The 26743-nt window shown below is 45.5% G+C and overlaps 1 protein-coding gene across 7 annotated transcripts in view; it reads right to left on the bottom strand.

Moving 5' to 3' along the window:
• Positions 1-26743, bottom strand: part of EPHB3 (EPH receptor B3) — a 112678-nt gene that overhangs the window by 46824 nt on the left and 39111 nt on the right. For 6 of the 7 annotated variants that reach the window (XM_061637428.1, XM_061637429.1, XM_061637434.1 and 3 more), the window contains exons 2-3: positions 15614-15678; positions 9042-9714 (exon numbers count right to left, since the gene is read on the bottom strand). In XM_061637428.1, coding sequence (XP_061493412.1) covers positions 9042-9714; positions 15614-15678 — 738 coding nt within the window. Of the gene's footprint in view, positions 1-9041; positions 9715-15613; positions 15679-17501; positions 17526-26743 lie in introns of those variants that run through there. The other variant, XM_061637432.1, reaches the window with a different exon arrangement.

The following is a 26743-nucleotide window of genomic DNA, read 5'->3' as shown; positions in this document are numbered from 1 at the left end:
AGAACTGAAATGGACAAATCTTTCCATCCCTAGTTGTGAATCCACCAACATCTGGAAGACCACAAGGGAGTCCATCCCGTCGTAGCGCATTGGACTCAAGAGTAGGGAGACTCAAGCGCAAACATTTGCTCAGCACAAACCTTATTGAGTGATCTTGTGATAGTCACTTTCTCTCAGCCTAGCCTACCTTGCAGGGCTGTTGTGAGAATAAAGAGGGTGGAAGAACCATGCACACTGCCTTACTCATGTTGGAGGAATCTCTTTAATAGCAATTTAGAACAAACTATCTGGGGTAGCAAATTTTTTGCAGGGCTGTGGATTTGTTGTTCATGATGCTGTATTAAAACCAGAGATATTTTACAATGTGTGGCTAAAAAGACCACAGTACCCTGCTACTTATGAGTGAAGAACTTACATTAGGTTTGCGCACTGCAACTTTACACACAAGCCTTTTATGGGAGAATTTTTCAAGACTGCATAAGCAGAAGATACAACCATTTCTCTCTTAAGAAAGCAGAGTGGAAGGATGAGTGGAGAGTCGGCTACGTTTAAAATTTACCCAAGGAGTATATGAACAATTTCAAAGTCCCATCACAACTTACAGGAAATCTGGCAAACTTCAAGGCCCTGCAAATCCTTAAAATCTGTTTCCATTTACGGACATGAAACCTTCATATGGAAGATCTCCAGCTTTAATGGCACAAGAAGACACACATACACATTTATCTTTTTGTGTGTGTGTTTTTGTTAAATTATCCAACGCATGAGGTAGCAAATGAAGATTTGTACTGGATCTGCGCCAAGAATCTGCCTAAATGATGAACTAGATCACTTAGCAAAGTCCACACCTGTCAAAGTTTTAGCAGGCGTCCAAACGGACTAAGAGCATACCACAGAATCATTTCCTGCTTTGTCCAACAAAATGGCTGAACGTAGAAAACCAAGATGGCAGAATGCATGGAACCAAAGCCACAAAGTCTGAATGGTTGATATTTGCAAGGGAACAGGACCACATGACACCCGTGCTGTAGTGAGCTAAAAAACGGAGGTAAGACGCACAAACCACCCAGAGGATAGTCTGAAATAACATGATCATTCAAAAACCATGAAGACCAGCACAGAGTTGGTATTGCCCAACTGGCCAAGTTTCTGTCAATCTCACCAGTAAAAATAACACTATATTAATCTGTATTATGGTGCCTACCCATCTATTCCATGCTCACTAACTTGTTTTATAGATTCAAATGTCCACATATTTTAAAACAGGGCCTGGTGACCTTTTTTCTGTCAAGGCCTGCATTGCCTTGGGCATGATCTGTTAGGGGCCACACGCCAACAGCGAGCAAGGATGGCTTCAAAAGTGGGTGGGGACACTCCTTCTCTCTGTCTGCCATCTCCTTCCCTCCCACCCCATTCTTCCCTTTTCTTGGCACCTGTACGAAATCAGGCTCAGGGCCACAAGTTGCCCACCTGTGTTTTACACCAACGGAATAAAATCTAATAGAAAAAAATCACTTAGGAAGATGAACCCATCATCAATTTACAGAATCTGTTATCAAAATAGGTGGTAAAAGCCAGTAGTGGAATGCTTAAAAAAGCCACTACAGTTAAATTGACAGTGCATACGCAGATGCAGCGTACCTGCGTACACCAAATTCTGGAGGGTAAACAGCAAGGAAGGCCATCACCTTTGGGTCCCTCTTGTGAACTTCCACAGGCATCTACCTGGTCATTCTTTGAGAAAGAATAGATGGACTTCTGGCTTTGATCTTGCTGGAGAATATATACACCTGCCTAGACCTTAACATCTTCATTGGAGGCCCTTCTGTAGATTCTCCAGCCTGACATTGTGAGTCCTCCTGGTGGTAGCTCCCCAGCTGTAGAAGCTCACCCAGCACTTATAATGAATACGACCTGGGAGACCAGGGTTCAAATTCCCACACAGCCATGAGGCTCACTGGGTGACCTTGGGCCAGTCACTGCCTCTCAGCTACAGAGGAAAGCAATGGAAAACTCCCTCTGAATACCGCTTACCATGAAAACTCTGTTCATAGGGTCGCCATAAGTCGGAATCGACTTGAAGGCACGCCATTTCCATTTTCTGGGTTCCATGAGAAGACCTGTTTGTTCTCTCAGACGTCTTAACAACTGACATTTAGTGCATTTTATTTCTTTGAACTATTTCCCACCTCTCCTTGCTGAGATTTAGTGCAGTTTTGCATTGCTTTCATTGAGTTTGTGCTGCTCTTTGATGGCCTTTTCCTGAGTTTCTGTGCTGATTTATACAGCAGAAGTGGAGAACATTTTTCAGTTGCATGGCTTGTGTTTTTATTTATCTTGACAATGTATATGCCATTTAATTAAAATAGTCTCTAAGTGGTATACAAGCAACTCCCCTCCAGCCATGCCTGCCTCGCCCCCCCCACTCACTGGCACAGCTGATATCTGTGAGCTCTCCTCACAATGTCACCCTCCCAGGCAGGGCCGGCTCCAGGAATGCGGGGGCCCTTGGGCATCAGCTTGCTCTGGGCCCTACCACGTGCGCATGCACACACACACACGTGCGCATGCACGCAGCCCCCCCACCTGTCTGCTGTCTTTTACCATGGCCCTTAACAAAGATGGCAGCCGTGGTTTCCCTAAGGGGATGACGCCTCTGCCGCCATCTTTGTTGATGGCACACGTGCGTGCTACGGGTGCGCATCTCTGCCATCAACTAAGATGGCGGCAGGGGCTTCAGTACCTTAGGGAAACTGCGGCCGCCATCTTTGTTAAGGGCAATGGTAAAAGACAGCAGACAGGTAGGTGGGGGCATGGGGGGGCGCAGATCATGGAAAGGGAGTGGAAGGGCAGCTGAGGGCCCCCCTGTAGCTCCAGGGGCCGTCGGGCCAGTGCCCCACCTGGCCGCCCTTTAGAACCGGCCCTGCTCCCACGTACATCTTTCAAGCCAGGCCTGGCACTAGCGCTCACCCAGGTCGAGCACTGGCCAAAGACCTAGGAACTCCCAGAGGCCCCTCACCACCAACAGCGCTCGGCACGGTCCTCTCCTCCCGCCGCCCACCATCATTGCTGTGGGAGCCCGCTGGTGCCACTTCCACCACCTCCTCCTCCACACTCACCCATCCTTTCAGTGACTGGAGGCTCTGGGGGCTCCACTGCAAGCCCTTTCACAGCCACTGCAGCCAGAAGCATTGTGGGCCTCGCCCCCTCACAAGCATCCTCCGTGACACGGGAAACTTCACCTCACAGACATCGTTGCCACTGCGCGAGGCACCACACCAGATGTAGTCACTGTGAAGCCAAGTAAGCTACAGCCATGGAGGTTGTGTCTATCCGAGCCCGATTCAAGGTGCTGGTTTTAACCTATAAAGCCTTATATGGCTTGAGACCACAATACCTGATGAAATGCCTCTCCCAACACAAACCCTCCCGTACACTATGCTCAACATCAAAGGCCCTCCTCCGGGCGCCTCCTCCAACGGAAGCTCAGAGGGTGGGAACAAGGGAAAGGGACTTTTCAGTGGTGGCCCCCAAATTATGGAATGATCTCCCCGATGAAGCTTGCCTGGCGCCAACATTGTTATCTTTCCAGCGCCAGATTAAGACTTTCCTTTTCTCCCAGGCATTCTAACAGCATGTGCTGAGCTCTGACCCCAGGTCTTTTACCTGGTGTATCTGTTCTTTGTGGTGTTAAACTTTGTAAGGTTTTTAGAATTGTATATTTGTTTTTAATGTTCAGTGTTTTTAATTTTTGTAAACCGCCCAGAGAGCTTTGGCTATGGGGCGATATATAAATAAAGAAACAAAAAACAAAGAAACAAACAAATAAATAAATAAATATCCCAGCCCTAGTGTTGCCTAATTGTCTTTCTGTTCATGCGTTATTCCTCTTCTGCCTTCCTTGCCATGTGTGTTTCATGTGAGGTTGGCTGACCCCCTGCAGAGCTCACAGCTGCGGCTCCTGGTTCTTCTCTCTGGGCTCGTGGCTGTGGCCTCTCTCGGGAGGGGCTCGTGGCTGTGGCTCCTGCTCCCTGCCTGAAGCTCGTCACTGGCTCTAGCTTTCAGTGGGGCTTGTGGCTGCAGCCCCTGCATTTCCCCCCCCCTCACCCGGAGCTTCTTTTCCTCCTCACCCAGAGCTTGCAGCTGCGGCTTCAGCTTTCTCACAGGGTTTGTGGCTGCGGCCCCTGCGGTTCCCCTCCCATCCAAGCTCACTGCTGTGGCCTCCCTGCCCTATCAGACACATTCCGGCCAGCCAAACACACTCAAGGAGGATGTGAAGTAAGGCTGGTGAGGGGGGTGCACCTATGGCAGGGGCGTGGCCTGTGAAGAATCCCAAGGGCCAGAGAAGCTCCTGGCCCTGAACCCCAAGGTTCCAAACCCCTGATATATTTTTATATAGGTTGGTTCTGCTTGATTTGCTTTTTTAAAAAAATGGGAACCACCCAGAGGATGTGCGTTTAATTCGGCAGCATATACGTGCCAAAAAAATGAGTGTATGTGACTGAATGAATGTTCTTATCTCACCTGAGTAATGTCCTGCTCTAAGATCAAAATGATCCCACTTGATCCCACATTCTTTACACGTGGCATGGCCTGGTGGGATCACACCCTGTTAAGCTCAGGCTTATTAGACATTCTCTTCCTAAAACGTAGAAAACCCTGCGGACTCCAGAGGTAAATCTTGGCAGCTGCCAGTGCCAAAAATTCGCTAGTTCTTGTTGCTGCTGTCTATCCTGCAGGCGTCCTAATTCCTCTCCTCTTGCCAACGCAGGTCCTCAAGATTGATTGATTTAGGAGTCCCAGCTTGCTTGCTCCTGAAGGCTTGGAGAAGAGTCACAAGAAGTTAAGAATAGATATAAAATATAACTAGTTGGTTGAAGGAGGAGTACGAGTGCAATCCTATGCATGCCTACTCAGAAGAAAGCCCCACTGACTTCCATGGGGCTTACTCCCAGGTAAATGGACACAGGGTTGCAGTCTAAATCCGATTACTCTTTTAGGGGCCTTCAGGAACAATCAGGCTATCACCACTAGAACTTTTGGTGCGAGTAGTTTAGGTTGAATTATCACATTAGCAATGGGTTCACTTGGCTGTCTCGGGCATTACACAGAACCAGCCGGTTTCTCATTTGTTTGTGACAGCTAAACAGGAAGAATCTGTGGTACAGAATTCTCCTAAAGGTGATGAGGAAAAAAATTAATAAGATAATGGACTGAAACAAAACAAAATGCACAGATGAATTAGTTCTCCTTCCTGGCCACCAAAAATCAAGAGGCGATTTCAATCTGAGACTGGCTACAGCTTTAAAAAGCTGATGTTGTCAAAAGGCAAAAATATGCTTGACAAATCCACTCACCGTCTTGCTAGGGGCAATCGCTCCTGGCTCATAGTTAAGGACTGGTTATGACAGCCTTTTCCCTCCTTTTAGGAAGAGCCATAGCTCAGTGGTAGATTTGCTTTGCACGCAAGAGATCCCAAGTTCAATCCTATGTCTGGGTAGGGCTGGGCGAGACTTGTGTCTGAAATCCTGCAGAGCCACAACCAGTTAGTGTTGACGATTGTGAGCTCGATGGCCCAGTGGTTTGACAACAGCAGCTTCCTATATTCCTCCTCTTGGGACACTCATATTGTCCTAAGCTCTGGAGTGAGTAGATGCAGCTTGCAAGAATTGTTCCTGCTCCAAAGCTGCATTCTCTCTCTCTCTCTCTCTCTCTCTCTCTCTCTCTCTCTCACACACACACACACACACACACACACACACACACACCTCTCTCTGACTGTAAAGAAAGGAATTGTGCATGCTCTGCTGGGCTTGAGAGCAGGCAGAAGTCACACACTCCTTTTGCCTGAGCCAAAGACCAATGGGAGAGATCTCACCACTTGTCTCCCATGCCCTGTAGCATGTGGAGGGGACACTGGCAAGAGGGTCAGTGGCAACCACAAATTATGCCAGTGTGGTGTAGTGGTTAAGGTGTTGGACTACGACCTGGGAGACCAGGGTTTGAATCCCCACATAGCCATGAAGCTCACTGGGTGACCTTGGGCCAGACACTGCCTCTCAGCCTCATGAAAACCCTATTCACAGGGTCGCCATAAGTCGGAAACGACTTGAAGGCAGTACATTTACATTTAGTAAGCAGAGCCAACATTTCACTTACAATTAAGAGGGAAAGTGTCCGTTTTAATAGATTTTCTCTCCCTTTCCTTTTCTGCACCTTCCACGCACCAAATCTTTGGGAAGTCTGAAGAGTGCTCATAAGTGTGAACTCGCATAGGAAGGTGCCTTATACCAAGTGAGACCGACTGGACCACCTAGCTCAGTCCTGTCTACACTGATGGGCAGGGGCTCTTCAGGGTTTCAGACAGGGAGTCTCTCCCAGCCCATCTGGAGATGCCGGGGGATTGAACCTGGGACCGTCTGCATGCAATCAGATTTATTTATTTATTTATTTATTTATTTATTTATTTATTTATTTATTTATTTATATCCCGACCCTCCTCCCAGAAGGAGCCTAAGGCAGCAAACAAAAACACCAAAAGTACCCCCAAAATCCCCAAAAGACTTTAAAACATATTTAAAAAAAACCTTAAAAACATCTTTTTAAAAAAAACAAAAAACTTTAAAAACAATTCCAGCACAGACACAGACTGGGATATGGCAAATACTCTCTACCGCTGAGCTATAATTTGAAGTTATACCTTGTATTCCCTACAAATGTATTTTTCCAAAACAGAGCATGAGAGGCAGGTTAGGGACCACGTCCCAGTGCAGGTGGCCCGTTTTGTATTATCGATATATAAAAGCCGAACAGGTTCACAGGCTCCCTTGCTACCCCTCCAAGGCATTTCCTGTTCCACGGCTGGCTGCTTTTCAGTGAGCCCCCCCCACCCGCCGCATGACAGTGACAATACCACAGGCTTCTTTTGATTCTGAATCAATTGGATTTACACTTCAGGAGATAACCTCCAGGTGCGGAAACAAGCATTCCATGACCCAGAGGGAAGAAAAGTTTTCTGAGGTGGGTGGGGAGAAAGTAGGGTAAGGAAGAAAGATGAGAGAAACCGTTTCCAGCGGCATCTCTGGCTACCTGCTGGACTTTCAGACACCTACCAGACTCTTGTTCCCACACGAGATATTAGCTAGACAAGGCCTGTATAAACCTTGGAGGCTTTAATGCTCTCAGGCACTGATCCAGAAACACAGACCTTTTAATTTTAAAGCTAAGATGTCAGGGGGTCAGGCTCAAAGGGGGGGCTGGCATTTGTGAGCTGTCATACAAAGAGAGAGAGAAAGATACAACCTTGACCGGTGGCATCTTTCCAGAATATTGCACAAGGTGCTGGTTTTGATCATATAAAGCCCTGAGCAACAGCATGGGCTTTAGATATCTTAAAAGGCTGCTGCCTCTGCTCCCTTCCACCATGATCTTTAAGACTGAACGACTGGAAGATAGTGCCTCGGAGCATGCACAGAATGCTGCCTCATTCTCTGCTAAGTAGTCCCAGCTAGCTTCCATTTCACCCACGGTTAGGTGGATTTGTTTCTACAGCACAGCTTCTTACAGACTTGAGCCTTGGCAGCTCTTGGGTTAGGCAATCACCAGTTTTAATCAACAGGACTGCATTCTAAATTTCTACCCGTTCAGGGCAGACACCAGCTCATCAAATCAGGCATGCTACAGAGCAAGACAGATCGGCACCAACTTAAAATACACATAGGGATCTGTTCTATTACAACAAATATCTGAAAAGACCACCTCTAGGGAAGTAAGATCAGTAGAGGGTGACTTCTTGGCAGATGTCCGGTGGTGATGGTGGTGGTGAGCTGGTGGACCTAGGAGGGATCATTATTTGTAAGTAGACTCTAAACTGTGGAATTCTCTCCCCAAAGAAGCATATCTAGCACCTTCATTGTACAGCTTCTTCCAGATTAGGTGTGGGGAACCTTTGGATCTCCAGATGTACCTGAACTACAGCTCCCATCATCTCTAGCCATTGGCCATGCTTGCTGGGGCTGATGGGAGTTGTAGTTCAGTAGCATCTGGAGGGCCAAAGGTTCCTCACCCTTGCTCCAGATACGCACATCTTTATCCTGGCCTTCGACAGCTGAGCTGTGTTTTTACACCAACCAACCTCTATTTTCTTATTTAAATTGTTATTAGTTTCTTATTTAAATTCTGTTATCTGATTTTAAATTGTATGACTATGTTGTTGTAACCTGCCCTGGGACCTTGTGGTGAAGGGCGGGTAAGAAATCCAACAACAACAACAACCAATTCCCAAATCCACCCCATAACCACACACAGGTATAAAAATTAAACACTCTCCTTTGTAAAGTCTGTTTATAAACAATGCTTTGGTGGTTCCTTTAAAACCTGCAGTGTTAAATGTTAAGCTGAGACTCCCCATAGGGAATTCTACAGCATTGGGGCCAAAACAAAACAGATCCTGCTCCATCTCACCCACCCACTGCAAAAACAAACAAACCAACAAACAAAAACATCCTCACAACGAGGAGGTTCTAAGCAGGGTCTTCACAATAGATCTTCATGCACTTAGAGCTGCTCTCAAAGATCTGCATGCGCTAGGTTGTAAGATTAAACAGTGAACTGATCCCCTTCTCACCCAGCAGCGAACAGACCATTCTGGGCTCTCTGCAACAGGCCCTCCACATTTCTATTCCTTCTCCTCTCCTCTCCACTACAGTTGCCCCTGCACCTCTAAAGGCTCATGCACAGCGCCAAACAGAAACATGGTGGCTAGGACTGAGGTGACAGTATACATCATTAACAATAGGCCGGCCCTACTGTCAGGTTAAGTGAGACACCTGGCTTAGCTGGTAGACGCTAATTTATTTAATTTTTTAACCTCCAGGGATGGAGGTAGGGTAAGACTAGGGAAGAGAGATTTAGATTTTCTTCCTCAAGTGTCAAAATATCTATAGCAGCAGCACACACAGCCAGTGGGTAACTGGCCAGGGAACGAACTAGCCGTCTCAACAGTGCACCTGAGGGCCAGCAAAACAGAAGCCACCACCTACCTTGGCACTGAGTCTCCTTCATGGCTGGTTCATACCCAGAAGCACAGGTGCAAGCTCCCACAGGTACCATCCATTCCCCATCACCATTACAGTAGAGTTTTAAGGGCACTGATACTTCCACCGCATTGGGGATGCAGGTCCCTGGAGCAATCACCAAAGAGGTGGGCTCTGCCCCGGTCAAGGTCTCAGGGAAAATGGCAAAGCCAGCGATGGTGCTGGAACACTTCTTGTAGAAGGCACGGACGGATATGAGGGACATGCAAGCCCCCAGATCCTGGAAGGCCAGGTAAAAGCCATTCCTGGAAAGTGGGCCGAAGCTGCGCACCTTGGTGTTCATCCGGCCGGATTCCAGCTTCGAGAAACTCTCGTCGGGGGCAATTGTATCCACTTTGATATAAGGGTTTTCCATCCAGAAGGGGCTGGAGGCAGAGGCGGAGTCTGTATCCGACTCATAGTAGAAGAGGTTGAAGGTCTCTTTGCAAGAGCCCGGAATGTTGGGGATGCTGTTGCAGTCGCGCACTGTGAACTTCAACTCCACATAAACACGCTGGACATCACGGCGCTGGATGAACTTGGTGCGCAGCCAGTTGTTCTGGTTGGTTTCCCGTACATTGCACACCTGGTATGTCCGGATGGGGTTCATAGCTTCGTCATAGCCGCTGACTTCTTCCCACTGCACAAAATTAAATTATGTTTATTAATTAAAAAAGAGAGAGAGAGAGAAGGTGGAAGCAAAGAGGAGCTTAGCTGCTGGGGAGGGGCAAGATGAACACGGACACGCCAGTATGTCACTGGGATTCTTCCAAACATTGGGAGAATAAGCTATTTTCTACTAGAAATTTTGAATGCCAAGGATATAAAGATTGCCGCCCTACACACAGAACTGTGTTTATTCCGTGCTAATTTTCTTTAAAGAAACCTGCAATCAGCCAGTCACAAAAATGCACAAATTATGCAAATTGAACAACTCTGCACAACTCTTCTTTCTTTGCATATTCTGTAGTTTTGACTATTTTACACAATTTTGCTAGTCATGGTTGTGGGGAGGTGGAGAAGTGGGAAAAGAGAGGAGCGCTGAAAGCTCCACTTCTCTGGCTTCTGAGGTTTCAGAAGAGGCGCACGGCCCTCACATTTTCACAGCTTCTCAGCCAGAAGGATTGGAAACTTGTTTCTCTTGCCATTAAAATAATCTGGGAAGCTTAGAAAGCCAGATTCTTCACCCACAGCAAGCCATGCTTGTACACACTCAAACCAATGATCCATCTAGCCCTAAGAACACAAGAACAGCCTGGATGCTGGAGCTTATCTAGTCTTGAGGAAGGGCCACAGCTCAGTGTTTAGAGCATCTGCTTTGCATGCAGAAGGTCCCAGGTTCAATTCCCAGCATCTCCAGGTAAGGCAGGGCACAGGGACAACCAGCCCTCTCCTGCCGCTTGCCCTGCAGCAGCTGGTTTCAGCCCTCTGTTATCTCCTCTGGCACAGACCTCTGTCCAAGGTCTCCAGTGGAAGCCTCTTCCAGCCCTCCTACCCCATATCCTTCTGAGTGGGGATGCCAGGACTGAACCTGGGATATTATACTTGCAAAAGCCTGTTCTCCACCGCAGAGCTAAGGCCCCTCTCCTATGAAATCAGCCCTAATACCCATTACACGTAGGATTAGCTGCAGAGACAGGAACACACAAGCCTAGAAGAGAAGGAAGGGTGAAATTAAAAACCAAATCTGCATGGGCATCAATTAGAAATCTTGGCTCCGTCTCAAGCCAGCAAAAACAAAGCCCAAACTGGAAGTTATATGAGTGCAGGTAACCCTAGGAAGTTATTGTCAGGTTTCACATTCTGGGTCAAGAGCAGGGGTAGGGAATCTCAGGCCCAGGGGACGCATGTGCCTCCCCGGCCTCTCAATATGGCCCTTGGGACTCTGCCCAGGTTGCACACCCTCCCCATGACACACGTCTCACCGGCCATGCTCAGTGCCGCCTCAAGTGCTTTTGCCTGGGTAGAATGTGCCCTCGGATTGTGATGATAAATTGTCTAAACAAAAATAAATATCTCTGAATTGCCAGGATGGAGAAACTGGGAAGTGGGTGCATGTAAACCTCTGAATTTGCCTGGCTGGCATGTAGATTTCTATAGAGTCCCATCTATGGATTCATCCAGTTTTGCCTCTGGTCATACCCGTTCTCATGAGAAAATTGGACTGAAAGTTCTCCCTGGTTCACAAACAGAAAGCCCCGGTCCCATAACTGTACTGCAATTTGGGGGGAGATGGAAGGCAAGAAATATCTAAACATTTGCTTGGTTGTGATTACACCTTGGAGAGCAAAATATGGCCCCACATGCAGAGCTTTCATTGCTTGGGGGAGTGGGGTAGGATTATAGAAAAAAGGGATCAAGTTTCTAGAGCTCATGTGTTGTGGCGGCTGGAACATAAGAACATAAAAAGAGCCTGCTGGATCAGGCCAGTGGCCCATCTAGTCCAGCATCCTGTTCTCACAGTGGCCAACCAGGTGCCTGGGGGAAGCCCGCAAGCAGGACCCGAGTGCAAGAACACTCTACCCTCCTGAGGCTTCCGGCAACTGGTTTTCAGAAGCATGCTGCCTCTGACTAGGGTGGCACAGCACAGCCATCATGGCTAGTAGCCATTGATAGCCCTGTCCTCCATGAATTTGTCTAATCTTCTTTTAAAGCCATCCAAGCTGGTGACCATTACTGCATCTTCTGGGAGCAAATTCCATAGTTTAACTATGCGCTGAGTAAAGAAGTACTTCCTTTTGTCTGTCCTGAATCTTCCAACATTCAGCTTCTTTGAATGTCCACGAGTTCTAGTATTATGAGAGAGGGAGAAGAACTTTTCTCTATCCACTTTCTCAATGCCATGCATAATTTTATACACTTCTATCATGTCTCCTCTGACCCGCCTTTTCTCTAAACTAAAAAGCCCCAAATGCTGCAACCTTTCCTCGTAAGGGAGTCGCTCCATCCCCTTGATCATTCTGGTTGCCCTCTTCTGAACCTTTTCCAACTCTATAATATCCTTTTTGAGATGAGGCGACCAGAACTGTACACAGTATTCCAAATGCGGCCGCACCATAGATTTATACAACGGCATGACGATATCGGCTGTTTTATTTTCAATACCTTTCCTAATTATTGCTAGCATGGAATTTGCCTTTTTCACAGCTGCCACACACTGGGTCGACATTTTCATCGTGCTGTCCACTACAACCCCGAGGTCTCTCTCCTGGTCGGTCACCGCCAGTTCAGACCCCATGAGCGTATATGTGAAATTCAGATTTTTTGCTCCAATATGCATAATTTTACACTTGTTTATACTGAATTGCATTTGCCATTTTTCCGCCCATTCACTCAGTTTGGAGAGGTCTTTTTGGAGCTCTTCGCAATCCCTTTGTTTTAACAACCTTGAACAATTTAGTATCGTCAGCAAACTTGGCCACTTCACTGCTCACTCCTAACTCTCGGTCATTAATGAACAAGTTGAAAAGTACAGGTCCCAATACCGATCCTTGAGGGACTCCACTTTCTACAGCCCTCCATTGGGAGAACTGTCCATTTATTCCTACTCTCTGCTTTCTGCTTCTTAACCAATTCCTTATCCACAAGAGGACCTCTCCTCTTATTCCATGACTGCTAAGCTTCCTCAGACGTCTTTGGTGAGGTACCTTGTCAAACGCTTTTTGAAAGTCTAAGTGCACTATGTCCACTGGATCACCTCTATCTATACGCTTGTTGACACTCTCAAAGAATTCTAATAGGTTACTGAGACAGGACTTTCCCTTGCAGAAGCCATGCTGGCTCTGCTTCAGCAAGGCTTGTTCTTCTATGTGCTTAGTTAACCTAGCTTTAATAATACTTTCTACCAGTTTTCCAGGGACAGAAGTTAAGCTAACTGGCCTGTAATTTCCCGGATCCCCCCTGGATCCCTTTTTGAAGATTGGTGTTATATTTGCCACTTTCCAGTCCTCAGGCACGGAGGAGGACCTGAGGGACAAGTTACATATTTTAGTTAGCAGATCAGCAATTTCACATTTGAGTTCTTTGAGAACTCACGGGTGGATGCCATCCAGGCCCGGTGATTTGTCAGTTTTTATATTGTTTATTAAGCCTACCATAATGCAGAAATAAAAGGGAGAGCCATGGGAAGAAATCAAGTAATGGTCCTGCTGGGAGGAAGGGCGGGATATATAAATTATGTCTCCCTGCAACAACTTGCAACAATCTTTTATTATGGTCATGCAGTCAATAAAATTATTCATGAATAACACAACTGAATATATATTGGTTGGTGAATAAACAGGAAGTCAGTGCCCTCAGGACGCATTTAGATGTTACGAGGAAGGAGCAACCAAGACTGCCATCTTTTTCTTCACCACATTTTTTACTAGTAAAATTCTGGTTATGGCAAGCGTTGTGTGTGCACAAAGCTGCATAAGCTACAGAAGTATACCCTGAGGTGGTGCAATGCATCACTGCATACTCTGCACAAAGACGCATTGCATGCATGAACGCACGCACAGTGGAAACCCTGAAAGTGAAGATAGGCCAGCTTATGCAAGGGAGAGGGTGAAGTTTATTTTCCCCCATAGGACTGAATGGAGACCCTCCAACTATATAAGAGAAAATAAAATGGTGCACGGAGTCTGAAGTACATCAAAGGGAGGTGGCGAAACTCTCTCTCTCTTTCTCTGGCCCTGGTGACCCCAGCCATTAAACCTGCTCCTATAAACATTCCTAGCCTGGATTCTGCTCCTCGGTCACGCTAGAGTTTGACAGAATGATGGGAGCTGACATATATCAATGTCTGGAACTCCCCAAAGGCTTCTTACAATTCTACACGCCCAATATTCTCTGCAGAAACAGGACATGGCTAATGGCACAAAGTCATCTCTTTTTAAAAACTAAGCTCTAAAAGGGCACATTTTTACTCTCAACGCTTACAGAGGTATCTGCATGGTTCCCGTGTCACGTTAAACCATAGTTCATGATGTGCAAACCATGCAGATATTTAACTATGGTTTAATACAACTGAGCAGTTTGCTGCACAAAAGTCTCTGGTTCACTCCTACCGCGCTCCAGGTCACACCAGAAGCAATAAGCCACAAGACGTGTCTCATCGTGTTGTTGGGCTCATGGTTTGCTTCTTTCCAAGCATATGATGAGCTGTAACCAAGGCTTGTTCTTGGCTTACTGCTCATGGTTTGTTTGGGGAAAACAAACTACGCGCTCGGGTTCAGATGACACAACAAGTGAAATGATTTGCTGCTCCTGGTGCAACACAGCCAGAAGAAGGGGAAGTGCAAAGCGGGGACTTTTGAGTAATAAACAATAACTGTGGTTTAATGTGACAAGCAGACACAGCAATTTATATATATAAAAAATAATCTATGGCCATAAGAACATCAGAAGAACCTTGCTGGATCAGGCCAAACTCTCATCTAGTCCAGCATCCTGTTCTCACAGTGGCCAACCAGATGCCCCAATGGCCGGCCTGCAAGCAGGACCTGAGTGAAACAGCACCCTCCCCACTTGAGATTCTCAGCATCTGGTATTCAAAGGCACACAGCTAGCAGCCACTGATGGTTTTGCTGCACAAGGCTACAGCTTCCCAAAGGGTAAAAGTAATGGCAACCTCTCTCTTTTCTTTTCACGGCCCCCAGACACAGTGTATCCATACACGCAACACACAAATCCTTACTTCTCTCCAGGGCTGTGGAGTCGGAGTCCTGGAATCGGAAACAATTTTGGGTGGAGTCCGAGTCGGTAGAAATGTACCGACTCCGGCTTCAAAATAAAATTAATAATTTATTTTTTTTGTTTTAATGTATTTTAAGGTCTTTTTATGATGTCTTAAAGTGTTTTTAGCATTTCTGTTTGCCGCCCTGGACTCCTGTTGGGAGGAAGAGCGGGATATAAATCAAATAATTAATAAAATAAAATAAATAAAGAATATACATTTGCCATTTATGAAGGAGTCGGGGTCGGACAGTAGAAAAATAGAGGAGTCGGAGTCGAAGGTTTGACGTACCGACTCCACAGCCCTGCTTATCTCCCACTTCCTCCTTCGTTAGTTGCTGCTACACAAATCTCTGCCCCCCCCAAATTTCCACACTTGACTTTTTAAAAATAATAAAAAAATGCCCCTGGATTTTTAATAAGACTGAAGCAGTTCTTCCGACATTTGTTGCCTCCAGAAGGCAAAATCTGCAAGTGTCTGATTCACATGGCTTTCATAGGTCTGAGCAGAGCTTGGAAAAGTTACTTTTTTTGAACTACAACTCCCATCAGCCCCAGCCAGCATGGCCACTGGAGTGGGCTGATGGGAGTTGTAGTTCAAAAAAAGTATTTTTTCCAAGCTCTGGGTCTGAGCCTCCTTGGGCTAGTGAGCCTCACTGTAACTGCTAGGATTTAGCACAGGCGGATAGAGAGATATTCGGGAGTAGCAGATGAATCCATGAAGCTGAAGAGATTCACGAGAGGCAGCCAAAAGCAGGGAGGCTCATTTTTCTGCCCATTTCTGGCTCCAACCGCCCTCTCTGGAAAACGGAACATCTTACCCCAGTCTCTGGATGAGCTGTCCAGGCCAACTCAGATGTCACCCACTTGGTATCCATCAGTGTTTCTAGAGGGCGAGAAAGAGAGAGAAAATAGCTTCAAGGTCACTGTTGCACAAAGCTACATTAAAAGAGACCATTTCATTTCTGGAAAACAACAAAGAGAGGCTCAAGCTCACCCTGGACCAGCCTAGAATGGAGAAAGAGGGAGGGGGGACGAAGAATTGAGCAAACTGGGCCTCTATGAGGAAATCAGGGAGGGTGAATTTTCTCCTAAAGCCAGATATGGGACGGCGGCCTGTGGTGACCCAGCGGATGGCACTTTGCACATGCTCTGAAACACTGCTTTGACAGGTTCCAGAGCTAAGCCCTAGCACTTGAAGAAGGAGAGACAAAAAGCCCAGAACACCAGAGTTCAAACCTGGGCATAGCAGAAGTCCCTAAAGACCATTTCTAAGAAAAGGTACGAGAAACATAACCAAAGGACAGAAGGTCCCAGGCTATGGTCTGAAGGCACATGAGGCCAGCTCCCTGCTGAAGCTAAGCAGGGTCAGGTCTGGTCAGTGCCTGGATGGGAGACCACCTGGGGACCATATGTAAGCTGCCTTCTGTTTCTAGCATGAAAGGAGAGGCAGGGTATAAATGTAATAAATAAATAAGGGAGGTGAAAGGTTACAAGATAAGCACCCACATTACGGTAATTCCCAGGAGGTACATACACACTCGGTCTACTCCAATGATTATCTCTCCCCCCCCCCCGTTTATTGACCTGTCCCGCCCACCCTCCTTCGCATGCTTTGGCATTGCCGGCATGTATTTACTGCGGCTTTGGTTGAAACAGCCCTTTTCCCATGACTAGGGCGGTGCAGCCCAAAAGCAGGTTTATCCAGCAAAGGAAGAACGAGAGAGGCTGCTTCTCTCTGCCTTCCCCTGCATTGTTCACCTATGTGTGTGCATGTTTTTAAAAAGAGGGGAGAAGCCTCTGACCGTCTGGCCAACATTCCAGCAGCGGATTAGCAGCCAAACCTCCCTGTCAGCATTCCCCAGAGAGCCTCCCAAGTCCCAGCCTCAGCCTTGGGGGTGAAGAGAGAGAGAGAGAGAGAGAGAGAGAGAGAGAGAGAGAACAGCTTGTTTGGGATTCTGTTGGGACTGTAACCAGAGACAGCTGACCCTAAGAAAGCACCAGGCCGTTCTACAGCCTGCCGGAATCTGCCACAAAGACAAAGGGCCAAGAGGATCCGGGACAAATTTGGACTAGCAGCAAAAACAATTGTGCAGCCAGGAGAGTTTAGGGATGGGTGAGAATTTCAATTCAGTTTGTGTTTCCAGCCGAAACTATCCCATTTGCATTTTCAAAAACAATATGAGAACCAAAGTACAGCCATCCTTTGACATCCACATCCAAATTTTGCAATGCAATTGGACAACCAAACAAACATTTACAAAATGCATTTATTAGGGGAAAGTGTGCATAAAAATGAACATATGAGCAAAATTAACATGCGAAAATGCATTCTATGATGAGAAATTGCTTGTCATGCGTACATTAGTCAAAACTACCCATAAAAATGTGTTTATTAGGAGAAATTCGCACTAAAACGCTGGCGAATTTTCATGATGATTTTTTTTTAAAAAAATGCAAATTGCTGCAGAAATGTGGAGAACTCAATTTAAGATTGGAAAAATGAAAAACAGAGAACCGAAACTGACAGATCTTTTTATCCCTGTTTACAATACAGCCTACTTTCAGCAGCGTGGTCAAAGCACTTCACAAAACTAGACCCATAAAAAGGCTTCAAGTAGCTGCCCCCACAGAGAGATCATGGGAGATGGGGGAGGTAAGGGGAAACAGGCAGAATTTGGTTTGGTTCTTATTTTTATGCAAATTTACCTAGTTTGCAAATTGAAACACAGCCATCCTTAAAAATTCACACTTCTCTTGAATTTGCAATGCAGTTCTCCAACTCAAAGATATATACAGAATGTGTACGCCTATTAGGAGAAAGTGTACATAAAAAATGCATGGCAGTTAAAGTAACATACAAAAATACAATAGGCTTGGAAAAATGTGTATTCTAGGCAAAATTGCATTCAGAGAGTGCAACTTGGGAGAAATGTGTGCTAAAACGCTGGTGGATTTTCATGAGGTGTTTTTAAAAAAAATTCAGAAACTGATGCAGAAATGTGGCAACTTAAACTTAAAGGAAAAAATGAGAACAGAAACCAGAATGAACAGATTTGTCCTTCTCTACACACTCTCCACCATTCAGTGGTACCAAACCTTCCCAACCGTGTCACCCAACATGCCTGGGACTTCCTGCTCACAGTTCCATTTATTTATGACATTTACATCCCATCTTTCCTCCAAGGAGCTCAAGGAGGTGTACATGGTTCTCTCCTCCCCACTGTATCCTCACAACAACCTTGTGAGGAAGGTTAGTGACTAGTCGAAGGGCAAAGCTACAAAGTATGAGTACTACAGCTCACATCCTACTCCAGTCTCCGAGGCCCATGCACGCATGCACAATGAGTGTTACAATTAATGTTACCTTGCTACATTTCCCAATTTGAGTGTCTGTATACAGAAAGAACATTCTAACTGGTGGCTATTTTCCGGACAACTACTCATTATTCTGCCAGTCAGCCAAATAGCTGTCAAGTATATTCAGATCTACACATTTCCAGGTTATTCTGAATTACACAGTACATCTCCCATCAGCCCTGACCATTGGCCTGCTGGCTGGGGCTGATGGGAGTTAAAGTCCAACAGTGTCTGGAAGGCTACAGGTTTCCCACCCCTGTTCCAAAGCAAAGGCATGCAGAAGTGTTTCACTTGTGATTGAACTGAAGTCACTTCTGCCTTACCAAAAAAAAAAAAAGAATAAACAAAGGATGAGGTGGCGGTGTTTTTTTCCCCTGGCCCTTACTGAATGGAACAGAACAGGTTGTACAAATTGATGTACACGCCGTCCCAAACCACAGGTGAAACTAATTGCCCCAAAAGTGCCTTTCCGCAACTCAAGTTTGCAGACAGTGCCACTTAGCATTTCAGAAGCATCTAGGTAGCTGTTGCCAAGCCAAGTGAACGCAGGATCAGGGTGGCTGTCCTTGAGAAGGGACAAGCAAGCCTCTGGACATTTCCTATGTTACTGAACATCCTACAAGGCCCAAAAGTCTCAAAACAATCCTGAAGAGCCAGGAGAAAACACCCCTGCCCCCTATAAAAAGAAAGAGCTGTTCTCTGCGCCATTAAGAATGTGCTAGAGTAAAATCCCATAGGAAGCTGTCCTATAGAATCTAGCTCACAATTGTCTCCTCTGATGGCTATATTCAATCTCCACTGTCAGAGACAGAATGCTTCTGAATACCAGTTACTGGAAACGGCAGGAGGGGAGAGTGCTGTTGCCCACAGGGGCACCTGATCGGCCTGTGAGAACAGGATGCTGGCCAGGTAGGCCACTGGCCTGATCCAGGAAGCTGTTCTTATGTTCTTACGTTGATTAACAGTGGCTCTCAAGCAGAGCTTGGAAAAGTTACTTTTTTGAACTACAATGCTGGCTGGGGCTGATGAGAGTTGTAGTTCAAAAAAGTAACTTTTCCAAGCTCTGCTCTCAAGCAGGGAAAGGTCTCTCTCCGTTACTGAAGCTTTGTTTTTCTAAACTGGAGAGGCCAGGGATTGAACCTGGGACCCTCTGCATGCAACGCTTCTGCTCTGCCACTGAACTGTGGTCTTTCTCTCTTCTCTCTTGCAGGGGCCAGACATGCACCATGCCAGCAAAAGCATCACACTACTCTCAAAGTGAGAGATTTATCACTGCCTGTCAACAGAGTTATTCATCACCCATCAAAAGAAGTGATTTAATGGCTTCTGTGTTTACTGAAAGGAAACCTGGCTGTTTGGATGCACATTCTCAGCGTGGTGGAAGTGGTTTGAATACCACTCATGCTCTGCCCTGAAAACAAGCAGCATGGAATGCTGCAAATGAGCATTCAAAACACTCCCACAGCACTGGAAATGAATTTAGGCTCCCTTCCTCCCTCCCTTCCTCCCTCCCCTGAAACTCCCCTGACCCACCCAGATCACCTAAATTAGGGGTGGGAGACCTGTGGCCCTCCAGATATTCTTGGACTTCCAGCTCCAATCAGCACTAGCAAACGTGGTCATAGATGATGGGAGTTGTAGTCCAGAACATTTAGAAAAGCGGAAGTTCCTCACCCCTGACCTACGTGATGCCACCTTCTCCTCCCCACTCCAAAGCACTCCTCAATGCCCACCTCTCCCATGGCCTTGGTTTTAGCCTCCCAACCCCTCACCCCCAACTACAACACACTTGGGATAAGTTCAAGTGCCCTTGTTCACATTTGCCCCATGTCACCCTTCCTCTCCTCCCTTGCCTCCTCTTGGGTAGAAGGTTTGACTGCAAGCTCCTAGGGCCAGGCTTTCCCTTTCTTATTTTTCACTGGTGATATTGGCCAAGCTTCCAGGTAACTATAAGCAGCGACTATTTAGTTATTGCTTACATTTATGTGTCGCCTTTCCTCTAAAGAGCTCAAATGGTGTGCATGGCTTTGCCCTCTCCATTTTATCCTCACAACAACCCTGTGAGGTGGGTTAGGCTGAGGGACAGTGAACCAACCCAAGGTCACCCAGAGAGCTTTGTGTCCAAGTGGGGTTTTGAACCGTGGTCTCTCTGGTCCTAGCACAACACTCTAACCCTGACACTACATTGGCTCTCATTCTTAGCCTTGGCTTAAGAAACCATACTGGGTTACACTAGCTGCCTGTTGGTGAAAACAGCCTGACAGCTTAGGTAAATAAATAAATAAACTAGCATTTCTATCTGAACCCAGGATCGCAGGTTGCTTCTTCCTAACAAGCCAGGATCGCTAGTTCACAGTTGGCTGACATATCTTGGCTTGTTGGGGAGAAACACACACACAAATCCAGGGTTTGAATGGAATTCTATCCCCTTCCAGGTTTGTTTAGAAAGGTAAAGGTGTCCCCGCACTTGTAGTGTGAGTCGTTTTCGACTCTTAGGGTGACGTCTTGCGACGTTTACTAGGCAGACCGTATATATGGGGTGGGATTGCCAGTTCCTTCCCCGGCCTTTCTTTACCCCCCAGCATATGCCGGGTACTCATTTTACCGACCACGGATGGATGGAAGGCTGAGTGGACCTCTACCCCTTTTACCAGAGATTCGACTTCCTCCTTCCGTTGGAATCGAACTCTGGCCGTAAGCAGAGCTTCGGCTGCGTTACTGCCGCTTACCACTCTGCGCCACGGAGGTTTGTTTACTTGCTTGTATTAAAGAGGAACAATCAGGTTTCAGGCACTAGCACACAGCTCATGCACAATATGGTTCATTAAGCCAAGGCTTTCAGCTTATTGTTATGGTAGGATTGTGGGCATTCTCTAAACTTAAAAGTCCCATGTACACCGATCGTGATCCATAAACCAACTGATCATACTGGATTATCCCAAACTGCTTTTGTACAGGCCAGCGGCAATATGCAACTATCAAACCTAACTGTGGACACCAAGATAGTGCAAAGTGCAAGTGGAATTTTAGAGCAACAAAAAAAGAAGGGCAAAGCCATTCATGTGCCGCCAGTGGAAGTGACAGCACGATGGATTGCCTTTGCAAAGTTTCCCACTTCCACCCTATTTCCTTTCAAAAACCCTCTCATTGACATAGCAATTGATTTTCCAGATTTGCCTTGCAACTCGTTTACTTTGCATCCCAGGATTTTAGGAATCCAAACGTTATCCCCTGGAATAGAGAGGGGACTGCGATGAATGGCTGCTCCAGAAGGAAAAGAACATGCTGGAGCCCAATCAAAGCTCCAGGGTTACACTGCAGGATGGATGTTTTGCATCTCATGCCAGCACGCCACTCAGACCTGGTCTGCACAGAAACCAGATCCTGGGGTAAAACTGTTTCTGGACCTTTATCAGTTCAGACTGCAAGTGGGGGAACCGCAGGACCAAACATTCTCCCATATAGAAAAATCCCCGAAGGAAACCAAAAGTCAGGAAGAAAGCATCTTGTTAACTTGGTCTAGTTTTCTACATGCATTATGTTTGTGGAGAAGCATTCAAACACACAATCCCCACTTGCAGTAAGAAGTGGTACAGTCCAAGAACAGTCTTACAGTGTAAACAGCTGCTTGTATAGTCCATGATTCAGACCCAATTCATACAGTTACACGTTGAATTCAGACACATGAAGTACCCGAGCAGAAGTGACAAACCAAATGGGTACACACGGTAAACAGTGTACACTGAAATTACTGGCTTCCCTGCATTAAAACACAGAAGGGCATCACAAAAGCAACAGGCTCCCCATTCTATGTTTACGTAAAGAAACCCAGAAACATAAATATATGCATACCCTTCACTAGGGATGGGTTTGTGCATATATTTTGCCATGTATAAAATCACCTCTTTTCAAACTGAAAGATGTGAATTACCGGCATGTTAGAAGCATTATCAACTCCTGTATTCAGGAAGCCAGCACCTACAAAAGGGGGGGGGATCTTTTCCATTTTACTGAGACCTATGCTGCATGTACTCCTTCAAGCCCTTCTCCTTCCCCTTTGAAAAAGCTCAGCAAGAGCAAACCTTGGGGAACAAAACAATATGGAGAATCCCTGGGGAACCAATTTAGCCAAGGCAAACAAAAAAGTGGACATTTGTAACAGAGGCTTGTAAACAGCTAATCATCTGGTCTCCTATGGCAAATCAGAACTGTCTCTAGGCAACCAGAAAGGGAAGCTTTTGTAAAATGGAAAAGATCCCCTCTCTCGCTTCCCTACTGTGCCAGAAATCACTACCACAGAGCCAGGGAGGCAAGTGAAAGTTTTCCTGCGTTAATAACATGGGTTGACTTACTTGCAAAGATGAAGTAATGTGAGCACCACCTTGAAACAATGCAAGTTCTTAGTATTTTGAGACCTGTGTCTGCCTATCTTCATCCCACTGGAGGTAGAAAGTGGCTAGCTAAAATCCTGCCTGCCAATTTGTTTTGCTTCATTCACTCTGGAAAGATCAGAGCAAGCTGAGAAAGCCAATATAACAAGCCAGAAGACAACAGTGGAACCTTCTAGGTCTCCTGTCAACCTTGCCTTCCTGTTCAGCGCATGTTCAATGGGCATAGCTAACACACACACACACAGGCTGCAGCCCCCTCAGGAAGTGCCCTTCTCAGAGGTATGTTCAGCCAGAGACTGTGCGTGTTGGTCCATGACAGATGCTGCATTCTGACAGAAGTACCATTTGCATCCTGATTTTGTCAGGATCCACAAGCTCATTCAAAAGACAGACACTAAGCAAGAAAGCACAAAGCCTATGGAACAGGCTAAAAATAAAAATAACTATGCTTGTAGTAATTAGAAATCTCAGGATATGGACCCCAAGCTTGGGGGGGGGGGGAGCCTGGCTGCTACTTTGCTCTTTACTTCCTGGCAGAGTTCCTCTGGCTATAACAGTGCAGGCAAAAATTCAACAGGTGCAGTCCTTTCCTAACATGAAATTACCAGGGCCAAACTACACACACTGTTACTTAGTCTTTTAATAAAGCTTGCTTAAAGCTGGTCACTTTTATTTCAAGGGTAAGCAGCTGCATAGGCTCCCAATCCAGAACACTTGGTGCACCCGCATGCACACACACTGAAGGTGTCACTTTGCAGTAAACAGCACCTTTTGCAGCAAACAACAGCAAGGTGGGGTTTTCAGCATGAAACCAGCACAAGGATTCAAGTAATGGCCCCATGCAGCTCCTTTGCCTTCAAAATAAAAGTGACCAGCTTTAAAAACACAAACATCATAATGTGTCATTTGGATGGGGGGGGAGGAGTCAGATCTACTGAATTCTGTGATGTAGCATTCAAAGACACAGGAGCCACCACAAAGGTGCCTGATTTAAGTTTCTCTCAGACTTGGCAGTTATCCTGCATCTCAAGGTGTGGTTCTTAAAAGGTAGTTTCTACTTGAAAACTTTATTCGCTGACATGCAGTTCACAGACCAAACTTGCTAAGCCTCTTCTGCGATAGCCCTCGTCAGGGCACAGCTCTTTAGTATGTGTGGTGACTTCTACTGCTACATTTACCTGTGTTAAGGCAGGGATGCTGCCCTTTAGATTTTTGGACTACAACTGCCATCGTCCCTGGCTGTTGGCCATGCTGGTCAGGACTGATAGGAGTTATAGTACACATCTGAAGGGCACCACATTGGCTACTCCTGCCCTAAGGGAACACAGCAGGCAGGACTGAACTCCACGGAGGATGAGTTGCACAGGAAAGATGACAGTGCTTGCTGGGCAAGCAGCTCACAAGTGGGCTGGCCTATGCAGATATTGTTGGAGCACAACTGGACCAGAGCTTGGAAAATTACTTTTTTGAACTACAACTCCCATCAGCCCAATCCAGTGGCCATGCTGGCTGGGGCTGATGGGAGTTGTAGTTCAAAAAAAAAGTAACTTTTCCAAGCTCTGCACTGGACTACAAGTCCCATCAGCCCAAACAAGCATGGGGAGAGCTCTGCATGTAAGCGCAGCGTTGCTTGTTGTCTCTCTTACAACCAGTTCCAACATCAAGAAGCAATCTCCTGTTCAAACGATGCGTCTGACCATTATAATGCACAATTCGTAGCTATCCCCCCCCCTTTACAAAAACCCTCAACCCTCCCTGGTACGTTTGTGGCAAGTAGTTGGGTCCTTCTCAGTCTCGCAGCAGTAAGTTCTATTTTTTTTTTTTTCAATAATTTTTATTCAGATTTTCATAAAACATACAAAACAAAATCATAAAACATTCAAAGACAAAAAACAAAATCAAAAATAGTTAAACAAAAAGAAAAAAAGAAAAAAAAAACAAAAATAAAAAATAAAGAGTAAAATATTGACTTCCCATTTGTCAAAGATCAAATCAGTTATAAGTCTATAATATATAACAATCCTGTCTCTTAAGTCATATTATAAAATCACTTTCCTCCAGTAGTTATCTTACTTAATCATCAAATCTCATAAACATTACTTTATTCTTTCCACAAAAAGTCAAAGAGAGGTTTCAATTCTTTAAGAAATATATCTATCAATTTTTTTTTTCCAGATAAGCATATCGATTAATCCATCTCATTACTAATTATGATAATCTTATTGTCATAACCATAGTCAAAATAAACATTTCAATTAATCCATCACATCAGAATCTGTTAGGTTCAGTAATTTCAGTAGCCATTGTTCTATTATCTCTATTAGTTCCATTTTCCATCTTCCATCTTCAGTAGTCTTGTTAAGTCCAGTAATTTCAATATCCAATCTTCCATTATCAGTATTCCATAATAATCTTGCTGTCAAAGCCATAGTCATATAGTAAGAGTCTGATGGGAATTACCTCTATCCCAAATATTTTCTTGCCATCCATTCTGAATAGGTTGCTGAAATACTGCTGTAAAATCATATCTCTGTTCTTTTTTTCAAAATACACTGGGTCATCTCTTAAAAGTTTTTCCATTGTCACATGGCTGCAGTTAATTCCATAGATTTTCTCTATATTGGGCTCCATCACATCATTCCAGTCCAAAAGATAATCCATGCCATTGATAACTTTATCTCTAGAATCTTCATTAATTTCTTCAGAGATAACATTGAGTTCCAAACAATAGATTTTATTTCTAAAGTCCATAGACTCCAAATCTTGTTCCTGTTCCACGTTTGTTCCAATCTCCGGGATCTCCTCTCTCACAGGGACCCCTATTCCAGTCTCCAGGGTCTCCTCTCTCACAGGGACCCCTGTTCCAATCTCCGGGGTCTCCTCTCTCACAGGGACCCCTTCCAGGGTCACCTCTCTCACAGGGACCCTTATATCTTTAATCTCCTGCTTCATTTTACTCAATTCAATTTTCATTATCTCAATCTCATCCATTATTTTCTGAAACATAGTTATTTCCAGATTCTCAGCCACTTTCTTAATTGCCATTTTAAAAGAAAAATATAGGAAAACCACTTCTTATTTCAGCAACAATTGGGTTAATACTCCAAACTTGGTGACATCACAGTATAAACAGAGCAGACAGCCTTATCTCTCCAATAGTTAAGTAAACAAAATGCAGTTCCCAGGATCGAAACAATTAATGGCAATCGTCAAGAAACAGATTCGTCAAAATAAAATAGACCAAAAAGAGAGTAGTCTCAAAACAGTATAATATTTTTCAAAATAAAAATCTGGAATAGAAATCCCTCTTCTGTGTATATCTTTAGAATGCAAATCCAGGACAGCTTTTTGCAACAAAAACAGAGATAAGCTATTAATTAGTGCGTAGCAGAGAGAAGTTACGGCTCCCCAGTGAGATGTCAAAAACCGATCAATCTGGCAAATCTCTTTTAAACAGCAACAATTTAAGTCAAGTAAAAGAAAAATATAGAAAGAAGGGTGCTTGCCTGTTAGTGCGTTCTCTCTTAGAAGATAAGGTGAACGTTCGCTTTATCAGATAGAGCTTGCTGTTGAAAATCCGTCCCACCTTCGTCGGCTGGACCTCGTCCCATAAATTAATGAGATCTGGTCGTCCCAACAAAAATAGGCTTTGAGGTTAATCTCTTCGTTTCTCCCTACCCGGGAGAAGTTTAATCAGTCAAAAAAAAAAGAAAAAACTGACTGATATATCTGAATAAGCTTCTTTTGAGGCAGGAGCCCGTCTCAAAAGCAGGCACAGGCTAAGTCACCCTTCCCGGAAGTCCTCGCAGCAGTAAGTTCTAAAAAGCACTCCAATGGATTCTTCATCAGTCTTAGGCATATAAAGCTCTGCTTGTCTCATGTTCTCCGCAATCCAGATTTCACTGGGAGGCAACTGTTGGGAGCCAGAATTAAGACAAGAGGGGTTTGAACCTGCAGCAGCGCTCTCACTCCGTAAGCGCAGGATTCTTTAGATGGGTGGACATGGGACTTCCAGTGCTGCTCCCCAGGCTCTTGAAGGGTCTCACCGCTACCACACCAGCTGAAGACCACCATCAACAAAGTGTCAAGGGCCCTCTCCATTTAAAATCCTAACTAATCAAATATTCTCTCCATCCAATAGATCTCATTTGTCAGCGGTTCCCAAACTTTTCCCTCCCTTGGACCACTTGAAAATTGCTG

This window comes from Rhineura floridana, chromosome 7 (genome assembly GCF_030035675.1).
Source record: "Rhineura floridana isolate rRhiFlo1 chromosome 7, rRhiFlo1.hap2, whole genome shotgun sequence".
Taxonomy (NCBI): domain Eukaryota; kingdom Metazoa; phylum Chordata; class Lepidosauria; order Squamata; family Rhineuridae; genus Rhineura; species Rhineura floridana.
The sequence above is the reverse complement of the archived record's forward strand: the minus strand, read 5'-3'. Positions and strand labels throughout refer to the sequence as shown.